The sequence below is a fragment of the Pristis pectinata genome, chromosome 9 (genome assembly GCF_009764475.1).
Source record: "Pristis pectinata isolate sPriPec2 chromosome 9, sPriPec2.1.pri, whole genome shotgun sequence".
Taxonomy (NCBI): Eukaryota; Metazoa; Chordata; class Chondrichthyes; order Rhinopristiformes; family Pristidae; genus Pristis; species Pristis pectinata.
In genome coordinates this window covers 11,012,692-11,032,907 of record NC_067413.1, presented here as the reverse complement: position 1 = coordinate 11,032,907, position 20,216 = coordinate 11,012,692, and the positions used below count along the sequence as shown (strand labels likewise).

General features: G+C 45.8%; 2 protein-coding genes across 5 annotated transcripts in view; one reads left to right on the top strand and one right to left on the bottom strand.

Annotated features, from left to right (window-relative positions):
- Nucleotides 1–13,133, top strand: part of si:dkey-29h14.10 (caspase-1) — a 49,250-nt gene extending 36,117 nt beyond the window's left edge. The window contains exon 4 of the mRNA XM_052024015.1: nt 13,015–13,133. Coding sequence (XP_051879975.1) covers nt 13,015–13,124 — 110 coding nt within the window. The 3' untranslated portion in view covers nt 13,125–13,133. The remainder of the gene's footprint in view (nt 1–13,014) is intronic.
- The window catches only part of LOC127574709 (protein spire homolog 1-like), a 210,604-nt gene that overhangs the window by 10,926 nt on the left and 179,462 nt on the right, over nt 1–20,216 (bottom strand). For 2 of the 4 annotated variants that reach the window (XM_052023996.1, XM_052023995.1), the window contains 3 exons: nt 19,625–19,767; nt 17,823–17,996; nt 12,322–12,459 (listed from right to left, as the gene is read on the bottom strand). In XM_052023996.1, coding sequence (XP_051879956.1) covers nt 12,322–12,459; nt 17,823–17,996; nt 19,625–19,767 — 455 coding nt within the window. The remainder of the gene's footprint in view (nt 1–12,321; nt 12,460–17,822; nt 17,997–19,624; nt 19,768–20,216) is intronic. The other 2 variants (XM_052023999.1, XM_052023998.1) reach the window with 1 other exon arrangement.

The following is a 20,216-nucleotide window of genomic DNA, read 5'->3' as shown; positions in this document are numbered from 1 at the left end:
GTGATGACCAGAACTTCGCAGATATCCTTTGCTTCTCTTCAAGTACAGAATGCTACGCAAACAAACACGAGGAGGCCTTTTGCTTTGTCCAACTAAGTCATGGCTCAGCTCCATTTACCCACTCTGCTTCTGTAACTCTCAGTCATCTGTCAAGAAAGTTTCTCAGCTGCACTTCGAAATTATTTTGGGGGGGGAAGAAAGACGGTCTGAATTTCTACTCCCCCAGGGGTGGGGAAACGCTGCCTAAAACCAGAGAAACAAAGGACTGCAGATGCTGGAATCTAAATGAAAAACACTATGATGCTGGAGGAACTCAGCAGGCCAGGCAGCATCCGTGGAGAAGGGTCCTGATCCAAAATGTTGACCGCCTGCTTTTCTCCATGGATGCTGCCTGGCCTGCTGAGTTCCTCCAGCATCATAGTGTACTGCCTAAAATCAGCCCACAATGTCCTAGCTCTGATATTAAGATGGTGTCCCCTTACTCTACATTTTCTCATTAGAAGAAATAGATTCTCCCCACCTTCCCCATCAACTTTGTCACCTCTTAATCCTCTGTTCTCAGGGTCTAACCTGTGCAGCTTACCCCTGCAAGATAACCTGTGGTGACCAGCTTAGTAACACAATCACTACATTGGTATATCCCAAGTTGGCAATATTGGGACATAACATTATTCTGTGTGGTTTGACCACAGTTGTGGGTTTTTCATGAGAAACAAAGGACTGCAGATGCTGGAATCTAGATGAAAAGACGACAAGATGCTCAGCAGGCCAGGCAGCATCTGTAGGGAAAAACAGACGGTCAATGTTTTGGGTCAGGAGCCTTCTTCTGCCCTTTTCTATCTTCTCCCCAAAATCCACAAGATTGACTGTCCCGGCAGACTATTACCTCCACGTGCTCTTGCCCCACTGAGCTCGTATCCTCGTACCTGGACACTATTCTGTCCCCCCGGTCTGATCCCTTCCCACCTACATCCGTGACACCTCACACGGTCTCCAACTCTTCCATAACTTTAAATTCTCTGGCACGCACAACCTCATCACCATGGATGTCCAGTCCCTGTATACCTCCATTCCCCATCATGACAGCCTCACCACTCTCCGCTTCTTTCTCAACCAGAGAGAGAACCAGTCCCCTTCCACTAACACTCTCCTCCTGGCTGAACTTGTCCTCACTCTAAACAAATCTTTCGATTCTTCTCACTTTCTACAGACCAAGGGTGTAACTATGGGCACTCACATGGACCCCAGCTATGCCTGCCTTTTTGTTGGCTACATTGAACAGTCTTTGTTCTAAGCATATTCCGGCCCCATTCCTCAACTCTTTCTCCGCTACACCGACGACTGCATTGATGCCACATCTTGCACCCGTGCGGAACTTGACAGTTTCATAAATTTCACCACTAATTTTCACCCGGCTCTCCAATTCACTTGTACTATCTCTGACACCTCTCTCTCCTTTCTGGATCTCTCCATCTCCATCTCAGGAGATTCTTTATCCACCGACATCTTCTACAAACCCACTGACACCCACAGCTACCTCGACTACAGCTCCTCCCACCCTGTCTCTTGCAAGGACGCAATCCCTTCCTCTCATTTCTCTGCCTTCGCCGCATCTGCTCCCATGATGAGGCTTTCCACTCCAGGACATCCGAAATGTCCAATTTTTTAGTAACCGTGGCTCCCCCCGACTGTGGTCGAGAGAGCTCACACTGGCATCTCTGCCATTTCCTGTACTTCTGCTCTGACCCCCACCCCTCCCAGACCCACGGGGATAGGGTCCCCCCTGTCCTCACATTTCATCCCACCAGCCTACGTATCCAACACATCATTCTCTGCCATCTCCAACAGGACCCCACCACTAAGCTCATCTTCCCCTCCCTACCACTTTCTGCCTTTCACAGGGAGCGCTCTCTCTGCGACTCCCTAGTTTACCCTTCCCTTCCCATCCATCCCACTCCCACCCCGGGGACTTTCCACTGCACCCCGCCATAGGTGTAACACCTGCCCTTACAACACCTTCATCCAGGGACCCAAACAGTCCTTTCAGGTGAGGCAGAGATTTACCTGCACCTCCCTTAATATCATCTGCTGCATTCGGTGCGTCAAATGTGGCCTCCTCTACATTGGCGAGACCAAACGCAGACTAGGTGACTGTTTCACAGAACACCTGTGCTCCATCCGTAACCGTGATCTGGTCCTGAAGAAGGGTCCTGTTCCGAAATGTTGACTGTCTGTTTCTCCCCCCACAGATGCTGCCTGGCCTGCTGAGTTCCTCCAGCATCTTGTTGCTTTTTCATGTGGGTTATTCATGTGGTGGTGAGAATGGAAGTTTAGATTATATAGGGCTTGAAGGTGAGGGAAAATCATGGTAGAGGATTTGTGGAATAGACTCCCAGAACAAGGAAGTAGAGAGAGAGAGTTAGACCCCAAGGACAACTTTGGTGAACCTATACTGTAGTGTCCAAGGTCAGCATCTCCCTCAGAACTAAACATGGGCACTGCACAAATAATCCACCCTAATAATCCAATGACCCTAGATTCAATCCTGACCCCTGGTGTCCTTTGCGTAGAGTTTGCATGTGATCGTATGAGCTTCCCCCCAACTTCATTTTCCTCCCACAGCCGAAAGATGTGATGATTTGCTGGTTAATTGCACAGTTTGCTGAAAATGGTGTCACAGGTGGACAGGGTGGTGAGGAAGGCATTTGGCACGCTAGCCTCCATCAGTCAGGGCATTGACTATAGGGGTTTGATCGTTATGCTGCAATTGTACAAGATGTCGCTGAGGCTAAACTTGAAGTAATGTGTACAATTTTGGTCACCCTGTTTATAGGACAGATGTCATTAAGCTGGAAAGAGTACAAAGAAGATTTACGAGAATGTTGCCAGGATTCAAGGGCCTGAGTTACAGGGAGAGATTGGGCAGACTAGGACTTTACTCCTTGGAACATGGGAGGATGGGGGGGGGGTGGGCACTGGTGATCTTATAGAGGTGTATAAAATCATGAGGGGTATAGACAGGGTGAAGGCACAGAGGCTTTTTTCCCCAGAGAAAGGAAACCAAAAACTAGAAGGCATAGAGGGGAAAGATTTAAAAGAGACCTGAGGTGCAACTTTTTCCACACACAGGGTAGTGCGTGTATGGAACGAGCTGTCAAAGAAAGCAGCTGAAGCAGATACAATAACAACATTTAAAAGACATTTGGGTAAGTATATGGAAAGGAAATGTTTAGAGGAATAAGGGCCAAACACGGGCAAATGGAACCAGCTTAGGTGGGCACCTGGGTCAGCTGATGGTTATGTGACTCAATGGAGCAAATGGCCTCCTTCCCTATCGTATAATATTACGAGGGAGCTGTGGATGGTCAGTGACCGAGAACATTCAAGGATCTTGGATGACTAAAGAAATCCAGGAATTATGGGGAGTAGGCAGGAAAAGACGGTACATGGTCACAGGATGGAAGAGTTGTTTGGCTCTTGTTTCTGTTTATCATGTTCTTCCTTAATACGCATTAACAAATCACACAACAACACGGGCAATGTAGAAACAGAGGCAACAAACAATCTGCTGGAGGAACTCAGCAGGTCGAGCCACATCTGTCGGAGGGGAAAGGAATTGCCTGTGTTTCGGGTCGGAACTCTGCATCAGGACTCACTTCCACCAGATGCAATGAGATCCCACCACCAGCCACACCTTCTCCTCCCTACACCTTTCCACCTTCTACAGGCACCACCCCCTGGTCCGCTCATCCCTCCCCATCCATCCTTCCCTGACCCCTGGCACTTTCCCCTGCCCTCACACGAGGTGTAACACGTCCTTACACCACCTCCCTCATCACCACCATCCGGGGACCTAAACAGTCCTTCCAGGAGAGGCAAGGGTTCACATGCACCTCCTCCCACCCGCTTGTGTCTCCAGTGTAGGAACAGACCACATCGTGCCTCTTTTCTGGGATTTTGAGGATTAACTCCCTTCATCCATGGATGTTTGTAAAACCTCCGACTGGATTCTGGAAATGAGGGACTTGCTGCCTCTTTCTGGCACCGCTGTGGAGTTGTGTCTTGCTGGCCCTTCTTCGCTTGAGCCCCAAGCAACAAGCTCTACCAATAGTTAAGCCTTTAAAAGCTTTTCTTAGCAGTATCCTTGTGGACCGAGGAGGATCAAGAGTCATCGCTCACATCTGCAGTACATGGCCTCAACACCCACCTGGCCTAAACTCACCAGCCACTGCCCTGATACACACCAATACGGAACACAACACCTGCCTGCAGAGATGCAACAGGCTACATATAATGGTACACACAAGAGACTGCAGATGCTGGAATCTGCAGCAACACACAAAGTGCTGGAGGAACTCAGCGGGTCAGACAGCATCTGTGGAGGGAAATGGACAGTGGATGTTTCAGGTCGAGACCCTTCACCTAGACAGGTGAAGGGCCATAGATGAAGGGTCTTGAACTGAAACGTCGACTATCCATTTCCCTCCATAGATGCTGCCTGACCTGTGAGTTCCTCCAGTGCTTTGTGTGTTGTTCCAAACACTGGCAGCAAGATCTAAGGGGCAACTCTGGGCCATGTTTATGTAGAGCCTGTGTAACCAGAAGAAGCCCATGGCCAGTTCATAGGTCACAATCTTTAAACTGTAACCACAGTTACACTAGAGCTCCATGACTGTTAGAACAGCCAATGGGATGACGGCTGATGCTGCAGCAAAGGCACAATCCATGCTCTTCAACTTTACACCCTCACTGTCATTGCTGGCTGAAATGTTTTTCAAGACTGTAGTGGTTATCATGTTCGCCTAACACACAAAAAGGTCCCTGGTTCAAAACCAGGCAGAAACATTCTGAAATCTTCAGGCAGGCACGGTAGTGTAGCAGTTGGCGTAATGCTTTACACCGCCAGGGACCCAGGTTCAATTCCCCCCGCTGTCTGTAAGGAGTTTGTACGTTCTCCCCGTGTCTGCGTGGGTTTCCTCCGGGTGCTCCGGTTTTCTCCCACATTCCAAAGACGTACGGGTTAGGAAGTTGTGGGCATGCTATGTTGGTGCTGGAAGCGTGGCAACACTTGCGGGCTGCCCCCAGAACACTCCACTCAAAAGATGTATTTTACTGTGTGTTTCGAAGTACATGTGACTAATAAAGAAATCTTATCTCTGTTCTAATGTATTCACTCAGGATGTCACTGGCCATCTCTAATTGAACCTAGTGGGTCACTGAGCCATTTCAGGAGGTTGGGATTGGTTAAGAATCAATTATATTGTTGGGTGTGGAGTCACATTCACCGGGATTTTGCCTGAATTGGAGGACTTTAGTTATGGGGAGAGATTGGATGAGCTGGGCTGGTTTTCCCTGGAGTGAGGAAGCAGAAGGGTGACCTGATTGAGGTATATAAAATTATAAGAGGCATTGATAAAGGTAGTCAGTCAGAATCTTTTCCCATGGTCAGGGTGTTAAAAACAAGAAGGCACAGGTTTAAGGCGAGAGGAAGTTCTAAAGGGGATTTGAGGGGTACTTTTGACAGAAGAAGGTGGTTGATAACAGGAACTCGCTGCTAGAGGACATGATGGAATCAGATACAATCGTTGTGTTTAAGAAACACTTAGACAGGCAAAAAGGTTGGACATAGTGGGCCAAAGGACAGCTTCTCTCCTGCTGTTATAAGACCATTGAACGGTTCCCTAGTACAATAAGATGGACTCTTGACCTCACAATCTACCTGGTTATGACTTTGCACCTTACTGTCTACCTGCCCTGCACTTTCTCTGTAACTGTAACACTTTATTCTGCATTCTGTTATTGTTTCACCTTGTACTACCTCAATGCACTGTGTAATGAATTGATCTGTATGAACGGTATGGAAAACAGGTCTTTCACTTGTACCTTGGTACATGTGATAATAATAAACCAATTTTGTGCTGTACAAATCTGTAACATTAGACCAGGGAAGAAGGCCCAATTTCCTTCCCTGAAGGACATTATTAAACCAAACACGGTTTATAATAACCTATTGGTTTTATGAACACTATATGCAAGATTATTTAATTAACTACTTTAGTTTTAATTTGCTGCACTGCTGGGATTTGAACTCACGTCTATAGTCAATTCTCCAGCCTTTGGATACTGGACCATAAATGTGAATTAAGTGTGGTGTTTGTTGCCTGAAACACTCAACTGATCTGGTCAATAATATGAGATTTTGGAGAACTAAACTATTTTCCATTTCTATTTTTGGGCAATGAGCATATGACAATGACTCAAACTTCCCATGACAGGCATTTTCTCGGTCGGAGCATTCATCCGAAACCACCTGATCACTGAACTGCCTTGTAGGCCACATTCCGCACAGAAAAACTTATTTTTAATCCAAGAAAAAATAATTGCAAAGAAGTTTGGAGTCCGGGTTGGAAAATATATGGAGTATTCTGGTATCCATGTCACTTGTGTGTGGAAAAAAGCCAATGCGATAACTGCTCATCTCCTAATTTCCAAGAATATTAATAAAAGACTTGCATTTGTATAGTGCCTTTCATCCCAATGTGCTTTATAACCAATGTAATACTTTTGAAAGGTGATTATTGTTGCTTGCATGTAGCAGATAATTTGGGCACAGCAAGCTCCCACATACAGCAATGTGATATTGAGCAGATGATTTGTACTTATACGTTGCTGAGGCATAATCACATGGTAGGTCAGTAGGGCCAACTTCCCTGCTCTTCCTCAAAAGAGGAGCCACTGGAATGTTATACGCTACTTGAATGAGCACATGGAGGCTTGGTTTCTCTCTTCATCCAAAAGGTGACATAGAACATAGAACAGTACAGCACAGGAACAGGCCCTTCAGCCCACGATCTCTGTGCCAAACATGATGCCGAATTAAACTAAATCTCTTCTGCCTGCCCTTCCATTCCCTGCATATTCTAACTAAAAGGTTCTTAAACACCACAATCGTATCTGCCTCCACCACTGCCCTGGCAGCCCATTCTGGGCACCCACCACTCTGTATATAAAAAACTTGCCCCACACATCTCCTTTAAACTTTCCCTCTCTCACCTTAAATGCACGTCCTCTACAATATGACATTTCTACCCAGGGACTGTCTACTCTATCTATGCCTCTCATATTTTTATACATCAGCCTCTGACTCTCCAGAGAAAACAACCCAAGTTTGTCCAACCTAGTGATCCTAATTATGACATCTCTGACACTGTAGCACTCCCACTGCAGTGCAAGGCTGAACAATATGCTCAAGCCTCTGGAATCAGAATTGAACTCACTACTTTCTTGTAAAAGGCAACAGCACTGCCCATAAGATATCTTTATTAGTCACATGTACTTCGAAACACACAGCGAAATGCATCTTTTGCGTAGAGCGGGCTACCCCCAGAACACAAGTGTTGCCACGCTTCCGGCGCCAACATAGCATGCCTACAACTTCCTAATCTGTACGTCTTTAGAATGTGGGAGGAAACCCATGCAGACACAGGGAGAACGTACAAACTCCTTACAGACAGTGGCCAGAATTGAACCTGGGTCGCTGGCGCTGTAAAGCGTTATGCTAACTGCTACACTACCATGCCTGGAGCCATAGATGCCAGCCATCTTTTGGGTCAGTTGGCTGCCGATCCCAAGGGCTTTTAAAATCTTGCTTTCAAGGATTCAGTTCTCTTAAACATACGGAATTAAAGAGTATAGAGAGTCAGATTATACAGCGCAGAAACAGGCCATTCGACCCATGGCAATCATTGAGTACCCATCTACACTTGGCCTGTTGCCTTTTAAGCCTTGGTGATTCAAGTGCTTAAGAAGTAGGCTGAGGGGTGACATGACAGAGTTGTACATCATTATGAGTGGCACAGATAGCAAGAAACCTTTCCTCATAGGAGATGGGTCTAAAACCAGAGAGCAAAGATTGAAGGTAAGGGGTAGGAGATTGGAAGGGATCTGAAGAAGAACTTTTTCACCCAGAGGAACACACTGCCCGAGTGGGTAATGGAGGCAGAAACTCTCACAACATTTATGTAGTATCTAGGTGAGGGCTTCAATCACCAATGCACAAGAGACAAAATGCACAAACACAAAATGTCTAAAATTAGAGGGCATCCATTTAAGGTGAGGGGGGTAAGTTCAAAGGAGATGTGCGGGGCAAGTTTTTTTTTACCCCCCCCCCCCCCCCCCCCACCACAAAGAGTGGTGGGTGCCTGGAACACACTGCCAGGGGTGGTGGTGGAGACAAATATGATAGATGTGTTTAAGAGGCTCTTAGAAAGGCACATGAATGTGTAGAGAATGGAGGGATATGGACATTTTGTAGGTAGAAGGGATTAGTTTAGTTAGGCATTTAATTATTAGTTTAATTAGCTTGGCACAACATCATTGGCTGAAGGGCCTGTTCCTGTGCTGTACTGTTCTATATTCTAAGCTCCAGACTACAGACCAAGTGCTGGTAAAAGGGCACTTGATGGTCAGCATGGATAGGATGGGCCAAAGGGCCTGTTTCTGTTCTGTATGACGGCCTTTGAGACTCCTGTGGGGAGTCAAACCGGTGTTGCAGGGCCAGTTGCTTCACCCTGTGTGGGTCACCTAGATGTCTACCTTCCTGTGTCAAGCCTCAGCACGTGGGTGATAGGATGTGAAGAAATAGAGGAAGTGAGTGTGAAAATGACAAAGGCAGTAGGGAAGGAACTCAAGAGCACTGGAAGCATTGAGCAACACTGACAGCATTCTGGGGGAAAGATCATCCAGTTGATGACTGCTTCATCTTGAAATTTCTACTCCATTTCTCTCAGCACAGCTACCTCCCTTCAACATTCGCTTCTTGAACCAACCTGCACAACCCTAATCACTACCTCAGTATAGCAATACTGTGGCCACTTTGCACTACAATGAGCATCTTATTTTGGAATCCGATCTGATAGAGAAGTTTCCTTTTCATTCTCCATAGAATAAAGCAGTTGTATGATCGGGAGGTGGGATTCTGTCCTGTGCTTGGTCAACAGCTTGAACCTCAGTATAGGGCAGGCCAGTCGGACACTGGGCAGCAGAAATAATTTCCCTTCCTGTTGAATTAAGAACTAATGTTCAATAAATCCAAAAATATATAACGCAGATTAAGTGGAGCACCTTCTGTGGACTTTTCTCTCTTCATTCTGTCTTTGGTAGTGGGTATTACCTGCAAAGGATTTTTGTTTTGTCTATTCTTTTTCCTGATGGCTGTGACTCACTAGATAATGCTCATTCTCCAAGTTGGAACTTAGAAGGCTCTGCGTTTGGGTCCCATGCCAGAGACTTCAATGCAACAATGTAGACTACCACTCCAGTGCAATCCTGGAGATGGTGTTCTTCTGATTAGATATTAAACTGAAGCCCTGTCTGATTCAGGTAAATGATCCCACAGCACTACTGGACAGGGTTCAGAGGAGATTCACCAAGATGTTGCCTGGAATTGGAGCATTTCTGTTAGGAGAGATTGGATAGGCTGGGCTTGTTTTCCCTGGAGCAGACGAGGCTGAGAGGGTGACCTGATAGAGGCATCCAAAATTATGAGGAGGTTAGATGTGGAAGGCTGTCAGAATCTTTTTCCCTTGATGGGAGTGTCTAAAACAAGAAGACATAGGTATAAGTGGAGAGACAGAAGGTCTAAAGGGCATCTGAGGGCGAAGTTTTACAACCAGAGAGTAATTAGAACCTGGAGCGCACTGCTCAAGATGGTGGAGGAGATAGCTACCAACATTTAAGAAATAACTAGACAAACACTTATATCGCCAAGGCACAGAAGGTTATGAGCCAACTGCGGGTAAGTGGGACTAGATAACTCCAGTGGTTGGCGTGGATATGGTGGGCAGAGGGCCTGTGTCTATGCTGCACGATTTGATGACTCTACTCTGAAGAGGAGCGGGAAAATATCCCCAGTGTCCTAGACATTATTTATTACTCTCTCAACATGAGAAAAGTACATTGTTTTGTCCGTAGCGCATTGCAGTCTGTGGGAGCTTGCTGTGCACCACTCGGATGGCAAATATTATCATGTTTCAAACGTCACCATACTATAAAATTACGGTTTGATTATAGTTTCTCAGGATCCAGCAACTCTGTACTTCCCTCTCTGCAGACTAACTCTCCTTTCATTGAAGCATTTTTGGTCAGATGTGAAAGAGTCGTTCCAGTCATACGGTTTGCTTCAAGGTGGTCATTTGTTGAACGACTTGGTTGCTGGGTTTGGAACTGGACCCTGACTCACAGAGCTGTAAACAGCCTTCCCACCGTCCACAAGGCACAGGTCAGGAACATGGTGCAACACGCTTCACTCGCCTGGGCGAGCACAGCTCCAGCAACAAAACAAGTTCGAGACCATCCACCCACTTGATTGGCTCCTCAGTCAGCAACCTGACCATTGACTGTCTCCACCACCAGATACACAGTGATTGCAGTGTGCACCATCCAAAGTGCACTGCAGTTACTGACTTAACTGCAACTCTCAAACCCGCTGTCTCTACCACCAAGGACAAGGACAACAGGAGGCACACCACCACCTGCAGGTTCCCCAAGCTGCACCGCACTTGACCTGAAAATGTACTGCTGTTAATTCATTGCCACTGGGTCTAAATCCTGGAACTCCCTCCTCAATGACACTGTGGGAGTACTTTCACCAGAGGGACTGCAGCGGTTCGAGAGGGTGACTCACCACCCACCTTCTTAAGGACAATTAAGGATGGGCAATAAATGATGCACAGATTCCCCAAAGAAAAAAATGTCCCAGTCACCTCACAGCGTCCACAGGGTAAGAGGACCACGTGAAACTGAACCGCAGTGTGTAAATGGTTCGGAATACCAGTCGTGTCTCACAAATTACTTACATAGAATATAGAACAGTACACCTCAGAAATGGGCCCTGTTGTGCCAAACTAATTAAGTGCATAACTAAACTAATCCCTTCTGCCTACACAAGGTCCATATCCCTCCACTCTCTGCACATTCATGTGCCTATCTAAAAGCTTCTTAAGCGTCTCTCATAATTGCCTCCACTACCACCCCGGCAGCACATTCCAGGCACCCAACCACCATCTGTGTGAAAACACCTGCCCCACACATCTTTAAACTTTCCCCCTCTCACCTTAAATGCATGTCCTCTGGTATTAGACATTTTGACCCTCGGAGAGAAGATTCTATTTATCTACTCTACCTATGCCTCCCAGTGTATAAACTTCTATCACATCTCCCCTTAACCTCCACCACTCTAAGGAAAACAACCCAAGCTTGTCCAACACTTGCCCTGCCTTCTAATCCAAGCAGCGTCCTGTTTAAACCTCTTCTGCGCCCTCTCCAAGTCCTTCCTATAATGGGGTGACCACAAATGAATGTAATACGTTTCTGGAAATAGCATCCAACAATCCCACTGGACAACTGCTGTGTGATTGGATGTGCCTGCTACAGGCTGTCATAGCCCAGCACTGGAAAGGGATCTGAAATGGATGTCAGGCCCCAGGTTTACATGGACATTGCACGGTAGTGTAGCGGTTAATGTAAAGCTATTACAGAGCTGGCGACCCGGGTTCAGTTCTGGCCGCTGTCTGTAAGGAGTTTGTACGGTCTCCCCGTGTCTGCGTGGGTTTCCTCTGGATGCTCTGGTTTCCTCCCACATTCCAAAGACGTACAGGTTAGGAAGTTGTGGGAATGTATGTTGGCGCCGGAAGCGTGGCGACACTCGCAGGCTGCCGCCAGAACACTCTACGCAAAAGATGCATTTCACTGTGTGTTTTGATGTACAGGTGACTAATAAAGATATCTTATCTTATACTGGGCAAGGCACTTGCAACAGGAGGATCCCCTTGACAACTACACCACCTCTTAACCAATGGGGCGAGGTGCATGCCCACCACAGAGTAAACACCATACAGCATGTTGGACAATCCCACACCCTAAAAACTGCACGAATCCAATTTCTAATCGGTGACATTATAAACAGAAAATGCTGGAAACACTCAGCAGGTCAGGCAGCCTCTGTGAAGGTAGAAACCCTTCAAGAGTTAACTTTTCCACGTTCCTGATGAAGGCTCTTCAACCTTAAATGTTAACTGTTTCTCTCTCCACTGATTCTGCCTGACCTGCCATATCAACAGCATTTTCTGGCTTTATTTCAGGCTTCCTGCATTTGCAGTTTTTTGCTTTTCTGTCTCGTGACATCTGACTGCATGATTCTGCTGTGGAGTTGGAGGGAAACAGACCAAGGAGAGAAGTTCAGGAAAGCTTTTTAACGAAGTTGATAAAACATGAACTAGTTCACACTGGTTGGAACAATTTCCTTCACTGACGGAAACAAACCTTCCCCTTCTTCAAGGCAGTGTAGATGTCTTTGTACTGCTGGTACTTCTCGAGTTCCGCTTTCACCAGGACCTGACGGATGTGCATTACTTCCTCCACTGTCAGAGCCAGGCACTCCACCGGGTAACAGAACTCCTCCTGTAACACATCAGTTGCTTTCAAAGCTATCCTTGGCTGTGCAATATTCAATCAATCAATTTTATTCTTAATTTACAATAATTATTGCTGGAGCAAAATCAATGCAAATAAAATCAGGAAAGGTGGATAATAGATACACGGGCACCACACATTGCCTTAGAGAACACACACAAAAATAAAAGTACACTCAAAAATTCGAAACATTAGCATGTAGAGTTGGACTCATGACCTCACAATCTACCTCGTCATGGCCTCACACCTTATTGTCTACCCGCACCGTACTTTCTCTGTAACACTTTATTCTGCATTCTAGAATATACAAAGAACACAACAGCACAGTACAGGCCCTTCAGCCCACAATGTTGTGCTGACATTTTATCCTGCTATTGCTTTTCCCTTGTACTACCTTGATGTAGTGATGTGATGAAATGATTCCACACTAATCCCATTTTATTCTCCCAACATTCCCATCAATTTTCCCTGGATTCTACCACCCACCCACACACAAAGCACAATTTAGTGGCTAGTTATTCTATCAACCCTCATGTTTTTCAGATGTGGGAAAGAAAAATGGAGCAGCTGGAGGGAACCCACAGGGAGAACGTGCAAACTCCAAACAGACAGCACCCGAGCTCAGCATTGAACCTGGGTCGCTGGAGGTCTGAGGCAGCAGCTCTACCACTATGCCGCCCTGATGTATTTTCAGATTATTGCCGATATTTCAAAGTGTATTTCTCAGATGTTGTTGAAGCACAATATCAAGTGCCTTACAAAAATCAGGACAGTTTTAGTTAAATAACCGAGATACCTATGGAAAACATTGGTCATACTGTCACCAAATAAAATGATGGATCAGTCTTTTGTTGGTTAGCTTTAAAGTGTAAAATTTACCAGGTCTAAGTGGGAAATTGGTATTGGTTTATTATTGTCACTTGTACCGAGGTACAGTGAAAAACTTGTATACCGATCGTACAGGTCAATTCATTACACAGTGTAGTTACATTGAGTTAGTACTGAGTGCATTGAGGTAGTACAAGTAAAAACAATAACAGTACAGAGTAAAGTGTCACAGCTACAGAGAAAGTGCAGTGCAGGTAGACAATAAGGTGCAAGGTCACAAGGTAAAGTCTACATCTTATGGAAAAAGAAATTTTTGGATGGAATCTCTCTCATCACGGCTACTAGTTGTACAGCTACATAATGTGAGGGTGATATTACAGTGAAGTTCTTATCATTATAATTAGAACTTTTTATAGTTTTCTTTCACTTCCAACACCATCATCTATAACTAACGTACACATGATTATATAAGGACGTCATCTTTCTGAAACACAAAGCTCCTTTGTGCTTTCTGATTTCCCCATGAATTATAAGCCATTAGCCACCAGTGCCCAGAAAGATGTCACAGAGTCCTTCAAGCCAGTTCTGCCATTTAACAAGATCACCGTTGATCTGTGACCTAACTTTATATGCCTGGCTGATAATCCTTGACAATCAACAGTCCATCAGTCTCAGGTTTAAAAATTGCAACTGACCCAGCATCAATTGCCAGCAGTGGCAGGTTTCCCTGCGTGTATAAGTGTTTTCTCTCGACACTCCTGAAAGTCCCAGCTCTAACACGCACCTTCCTCCTTGTGCTGAAAGTGACGGAAGTATTTCCTCGCTCCACCCAGTTTGTTCCAATCCATTTTTAATAAATGGATATTAATAAACAGAAGCACGTGATATTCTGCCTGGGTAGTCCACAACCCAATGGCATGAACATTGAATTCTCTGATTTCAGGTAGTCTGCTCCCCCTGTCTCCCTTCTCCTGATCCACCCTGTTCCTCCTCTTGTAGGAACAGCACCTCACATTGCACCTGGATAGTCCACAACCCGACGGCACGAACACTGAATTCTCCAACTGTCGGCAAACTGCTCCCCCTCTGTCCCTTTTCTCTCTCCTCCTGATCTACCCCGTTCTTCCTACACTCACTCCAGCCCCCATCACCATTTCTTCTCCCTCTTGCACCCACTCCATCTGCCTGTCACCCTCACACTCCTCCCACTGGGTCCCCACCTCCCCTATTTGGTTCCAGGCTCCACCTTCCTCTCCTGTCAGATCCCACCATCTGCAGCCCTTTGTCGCCTCCACCCATCACCTCCCAGCCTCTGTCAACTATCTCCACTCTCCCCTCCTCCATCTGCCTGTCACCTGGCTCCACCCATCACCTGCCAGCTCTTGCTCCATCCCTTCCCCTCACCTCTTTATACCGGCTATCTCCCCTCTATCTTTCAGTCCAGATGAAGGGTCTTGACCTGAAACGTTGACTGTCCATTTTGCTGCTCGACCTGCTGAGTTCCTCCAGCATCTTGTTTGTTGCCTCAGATTCCAGCATCTGCAGTCTCTTGTGTCTCCATTTTAATAAATGGAGTCTGCCTCATTGTAATAGAGGAACTGCCTATTTACCCACACGGCTGATAGGAGCGTAGTTTAATAAAACTGGAGCAAATAGTCTGGCTTTCAAAGTTTCCCCAGATGAGATTCATTTATCCAAATACAAAAAAAAACTGCTTTGTCAGCCTAAACATGCATTTAAGAGGAAGGATCTGAAAGGGCAGTTGAGGGTGAATCTCTCAACACATTTAAACAGTACTTGGATGTGTACTCCAAAAGCCATTACCTGCAGGGCTGCTGACCCATTGCTGGAGGGTGAGATCAGGCCAAGTAGTTCTTAATCAACTAGTATGGACACAAAGGACTAAATGGTCTTCAGAATCATAAAGTTTCCCGATTCAATCTTTTAGCCTAAATCTCTAGATTACCAGTCCAGTTACACATCTCCTACTGCTCCTGTCGGTATGGGAATCGCCCCAAGAATGATCCCCTTCCTGTGACAGCACCTTTTCCCAACTCATGACAGAGACACTTGCTTCATCAGCTGACCTGCTGCCTCAAACTCCTGCCAATTGTTGCTCAACTTGTCCTTCATTCTGTGCCACCTCAGGGACCAATCAGAAGGAGAAAGGGCTCTTTATAATCCAAATGTATCATCCTTCACTGTCACTCCTACACCCAATAATTCTAGAACTAATGAATAATAGGGTTCAAAGGAAGTGGAAAATATTTTTACGCAATCATAATTTTCCTCCTGAGTTTTCCTGTGGAATGTCCTTGAGTTCAACTCTTTGAGACCCCAGGGTGAAGTGAGTGTACCATCAATCTCCAGTACTCAGAATTCTGACCGTCTCTCTCTCTTGGTGGGCAAGAGAGTGGAACAGCATTTACCAAGTGTTGCGTGGTGCCCGTGTACCCAGCATAGAGTGCTTGCATCCACCTTCCACAGAGTGCAGATAGTTTGACGGGAACAGGACACATCCTGTGCACTTCTGCCCGAACCCGCGATTCCGGTTTCAATCGACGCTCTCCAATGCTCTAACGCATCGAATCACTGCACGGAAATCCAGCGAGCAAGTGTCAAATGCGGGATGATTCACACACACAAGTGCACAGGAGTGGGAGAAAACAACACAAGTCAAGGAATCACTCTTAAAATCACGCAGACACAAAGTTATTTTTAAAAGAGATCACCCAGCACGATTGGTGTTTAATTTCTTTACCCCAATCAGGTGGGTGAAAGATTGAGTCCAAATTCTGAGTGCCCCTGCAAGCCTCCAAAACAATTTACAGTTGAACACCTCCAGATTCCAGCAGCAACAGTTACAGAGAGCTAGCGTGCAAGCATCGATTGATTATGGAGGCGAACAGGATGCTGACATCATTGCTGCAGCTCTCCAGGACTTTGCTGAGACCACTTCTGGACTATTGCCTCCTACTTAAGGAAGGATATACAGTACTTGCTTTTTAAGTGAGTGTAGAGTAGGTTCACAAGGCTCACGTTCTCATACTCTTAACTCTGCCTCTCTTAGTTATTCCATTATTGTCACTTTAGCATTTCTTTTTGCACTAGTTCAGATTGCACTGCAATCTGCACCATTCTGTTGTTTTGCACTTGTCATTGTATTTATTGCTGTCCTTATTATTACCGTTTATTCCGCCAGCTTCATGTGAACAAGAAGTTTCATTGCATCCTGGTATATATGACAATAAACTAATCTAATCTCACCTAGGCTGACTTCATGTATCTAATGGGGAAAGGTTCAGATGTCTATGCTTTCTGGACTAAAGAAACAATCTCATTGAAACGTGTCAGATCCTGAGGGAGTTTGACAGGGAAGTTGCTGAATGTAACAATCACCGATTTAAAGGAAGGACAAATTTCTTCTCTCAAAGGGTTGAGAATCTTTTGAATTCTCCACCCCTGAGAACTGTGGAGGGCAAATCAATGAGTATGTTCAAGGTTGGGAGGTTGAGATTGATAGAACTTTAGTCCTTACTGGAATCAAGGGTGACTGGGAATAAGCTCAGAGCAGCCATGGGCTTACTAAGCACTGAACAGGCCACGTCATCCACTCCAGCTCCTACTTCTCATGTCCTTGGGCTGACCGGTTGCACCACAGCCTGGTATGGGAACTCCAATGCACAGGAACACAAGAAGCTACAGAGAGTAGTGGACTCGGCCAGTTCCATCATGGGTACAGCTCTCCCCACCATCGAGGACATCTACAAGAGGCGACGTCTCAGGAAGGCGACATCCATCATCAAGAACCCCCACCATCTGGGCCGTGCCCTCTTCTCGATGCTGCCATCAGGCAGGAGGTACAGGAGCCTGAAGACCCACAAATCAAGGTTCAACAACAGCTTCTTCCTCACTGCCATCAGGTTCTTGAACTGACCTGAAAAACCTAATTCTACTTGCACTGATGTCGTTATGTTTATTTTGTCGTCTAAATTATGTATAATTTATGCTAATTTCAGATTATATAATTCATGTTAGTCATGTTTGTGATGTACTGTGCTGCAAAAAGCTAACTTTCATGGCATTTATACCCTGTGTATGTGCATCTATGACAATAAACTTGAATTATGTATTATATTTTAAAGACTTGGACTAAATCTTTTCTATTAACCTTCTCAAAATTGCACAGAATTTGAGGATAACAAAATCTGAACAACATAGAAGAAATTGCAACAATAGTTCCAATTTTATGCCAATCTAAAACCAAGATGTTAACTACAAACAGGATATAAGCTTGTTGGTCTCCTGGCCTACAGCGTAGAAAGCAAACCGATTTACAAACAAAAATTGGTTGAAGTTAGACATCATTTCAAAGTAGCAAAGAGAAACAGAAAAAGTTTATCAGATACAGTTAGCCCACCAACATATAGAGCAAAGATCTCACAATGCAATTTGCTGCTGTCTGCACAGAAAGCAAGGATTTTTTGTTTGAAAAAGCATTTAAAGAGAGCAAAGCTGCAAACCTTTGATCTCTTCCACCTGCTGGTAAAGACTCCCTCACACAGTAAATACACAGCCCCCATGATGCCAAACAACGCAGCTTCCACGGGGTAAGAGTTAAGCATGGAGGCTGCTTGTATGGTTGGGAAAAACGGTTGGAGATTCCTCCGAGGTAATAAACTGCTTAGCCTGGACACCTGGACAACAGATAAATGGTTACAAGGGAAATCTGCATGGGAATTCTCCACCAGAGCCACAATTCCTGGCCTTGATTTCAGCCAGACATTTACAGCACCAACAGACAAGGTCAAAACCTGGGCTACCCTTTCTCTCCAAGTATGAATAGAATGTTAAGATGGTCCTGTGAGTAGTGGAAAGGGTGAATAGTGGTTGGGGGCTTGGATCAGGTGCCCAAAGAGAGGCCTTAAACTTGTTCGTGGGCCTCTGCTGTATTTTGGGTCCCTGTTAAAGTTGCATTGAGGTCCTTCAGGACTGCAAGTGGTGCCTTCCTTTGTTACAGTGGTCCCCTTGTTGATTGAATTCGAGTTATACAGCATGGAAACAGGCCTTTCGGCCCAACTCAACCATATTGACCAAGGTGCTTTCCTGAACTAGTCCTATTTGCCCGCATTTGGCTCATTTCTCCCTAAACCTTTCCTATCCGTGTACCTGTCCAAGTGTCTTTTAAACATCATGATTGTACCCACCTCTACCACTTCCTCTGGCAGCTTGTTCCATACACCCACCACCCTGTGTGTGAAAAACTTGCCCCTCAGGTCCCCTTTAAATCTTTCCCCTCTCACCTCTAGTTTTAGACTCCTCTACCCTGCGAAGAAGATCGTGACATTCATCCTACCTATGCCCCTCATGATTTTATAAACCTCTACAAGGTCACCCCTCAGCCTCCTACACTCCAGGGGAAACAGTCCCAGTTTTGCCTCGTAACTCAAGCCCTCCAGTCCCAGCAACTTCTTGGTGAATTTTTTCTGCACCTTCTCTAGCTTAATCACATCCTTCCTACAGTACGGTGACCTCATTAAAATGTGATCTCATTACGTTATACAAAGTTTTATAGAACTTGTCGGGGTAGATGTGGGGATGTTGTTTCCCCAAGGCTGATGCGCCTGGAACCAGGGGTTTAACTGTACTATAATTTAGAGGGATCAGCAATTCGAGAGAGGAGTTTAAGCCAGCCACAGGGCAACCCCTTCACCCAAGTGGATGGTTGGAAGTGCAGTCAGTGAGGGATTTTTGAGAAAGTTCAATGGACGGAGAACCAAGGTGGGATTAGTGCAGGAAGGCAGACCAGCTCGTTTTAATGCACCACTCATCCAGTTTATACTGGGTGGATAGAGTTAAAAAATCATGCCTTGTCATAACGCAAAGTCCACAATCCAAATAATCTACATTAATGGGACCCACACGACCTTAGGAGTACGGCACACTGCAAACTTTGCCCAAGACACTTCAAAAGGGAACTACAGAAGTATTTGACCAGGTAGAGTACAAAATGGAAATGACAAAGGGCAGGAAAGTAGGATTAAATGATCTCCAGTGGATCCAGCAGTGAGAAAGATACAATGAGCCAAAAATCCCCTTTGTATGCCATATTTTAATTGTCCTGTACTGCAGAAGGATCTTGGTTCAATGCAGTCAGTTGAAGCCTTTAATCAATGTTCAAAGTACCCTGGACACAATAAACCCCAACCATTTGAAACCAAGCCAACTCAACAGAACTTTTGCTCTGAAACCTGCTCATGTTTCAGGAGAACTTCCCAAGTATGGTGGATCCGTGGGGCACCCACCACGATCCTCACTCACTTACCAGAGACTTGGAACTCTGCCTGGTGGGAGGAAGGAACTGACGCACATTGGTCGGCGTTTCCTTCTCGATGGAGTGCCGTCTCTGCGGTGCTTTCCGCCGCTCAGGCTGTGGTGTCGAGGAGATGGGCAGGAACATCGGAGGAGCTGAGGATATAAAGCAGAGTAAAAATACCGTCTGCATTCCAGCTTCTCACTTCTGAATTCCCAGGCTAGGGTGAGAGGTGAGAGTCCGAACAAACACAACAGCAGCTCAAGTCCCATTCAAATCTGCAAGATGACCTCATGTCCCTCAGTGAGAGGGGCACTGACCTCTTGGTCCATTCACCAGGTGCAATGCCTTTGGGATTAGAGGGCTAGCAACTAGTGTTTTATTCCAGATTTCCAGCATCGGCAGAATTTTGCTTTTGGAGACACAAGAAACTGCAGATGCCGGAATCTGAAACAACACATAAAATACTGGAGGAACTCAGCAGGTCAGGCAGCATCTGTGGGGGGGGGGGGGGAATGTACAGTTGATGTTTTGGGTTGAGATCCTTCATCTGGACAGCAGTTACGTTACTGGATCAGAAATCCAGAGATTAGGGCTAATAATC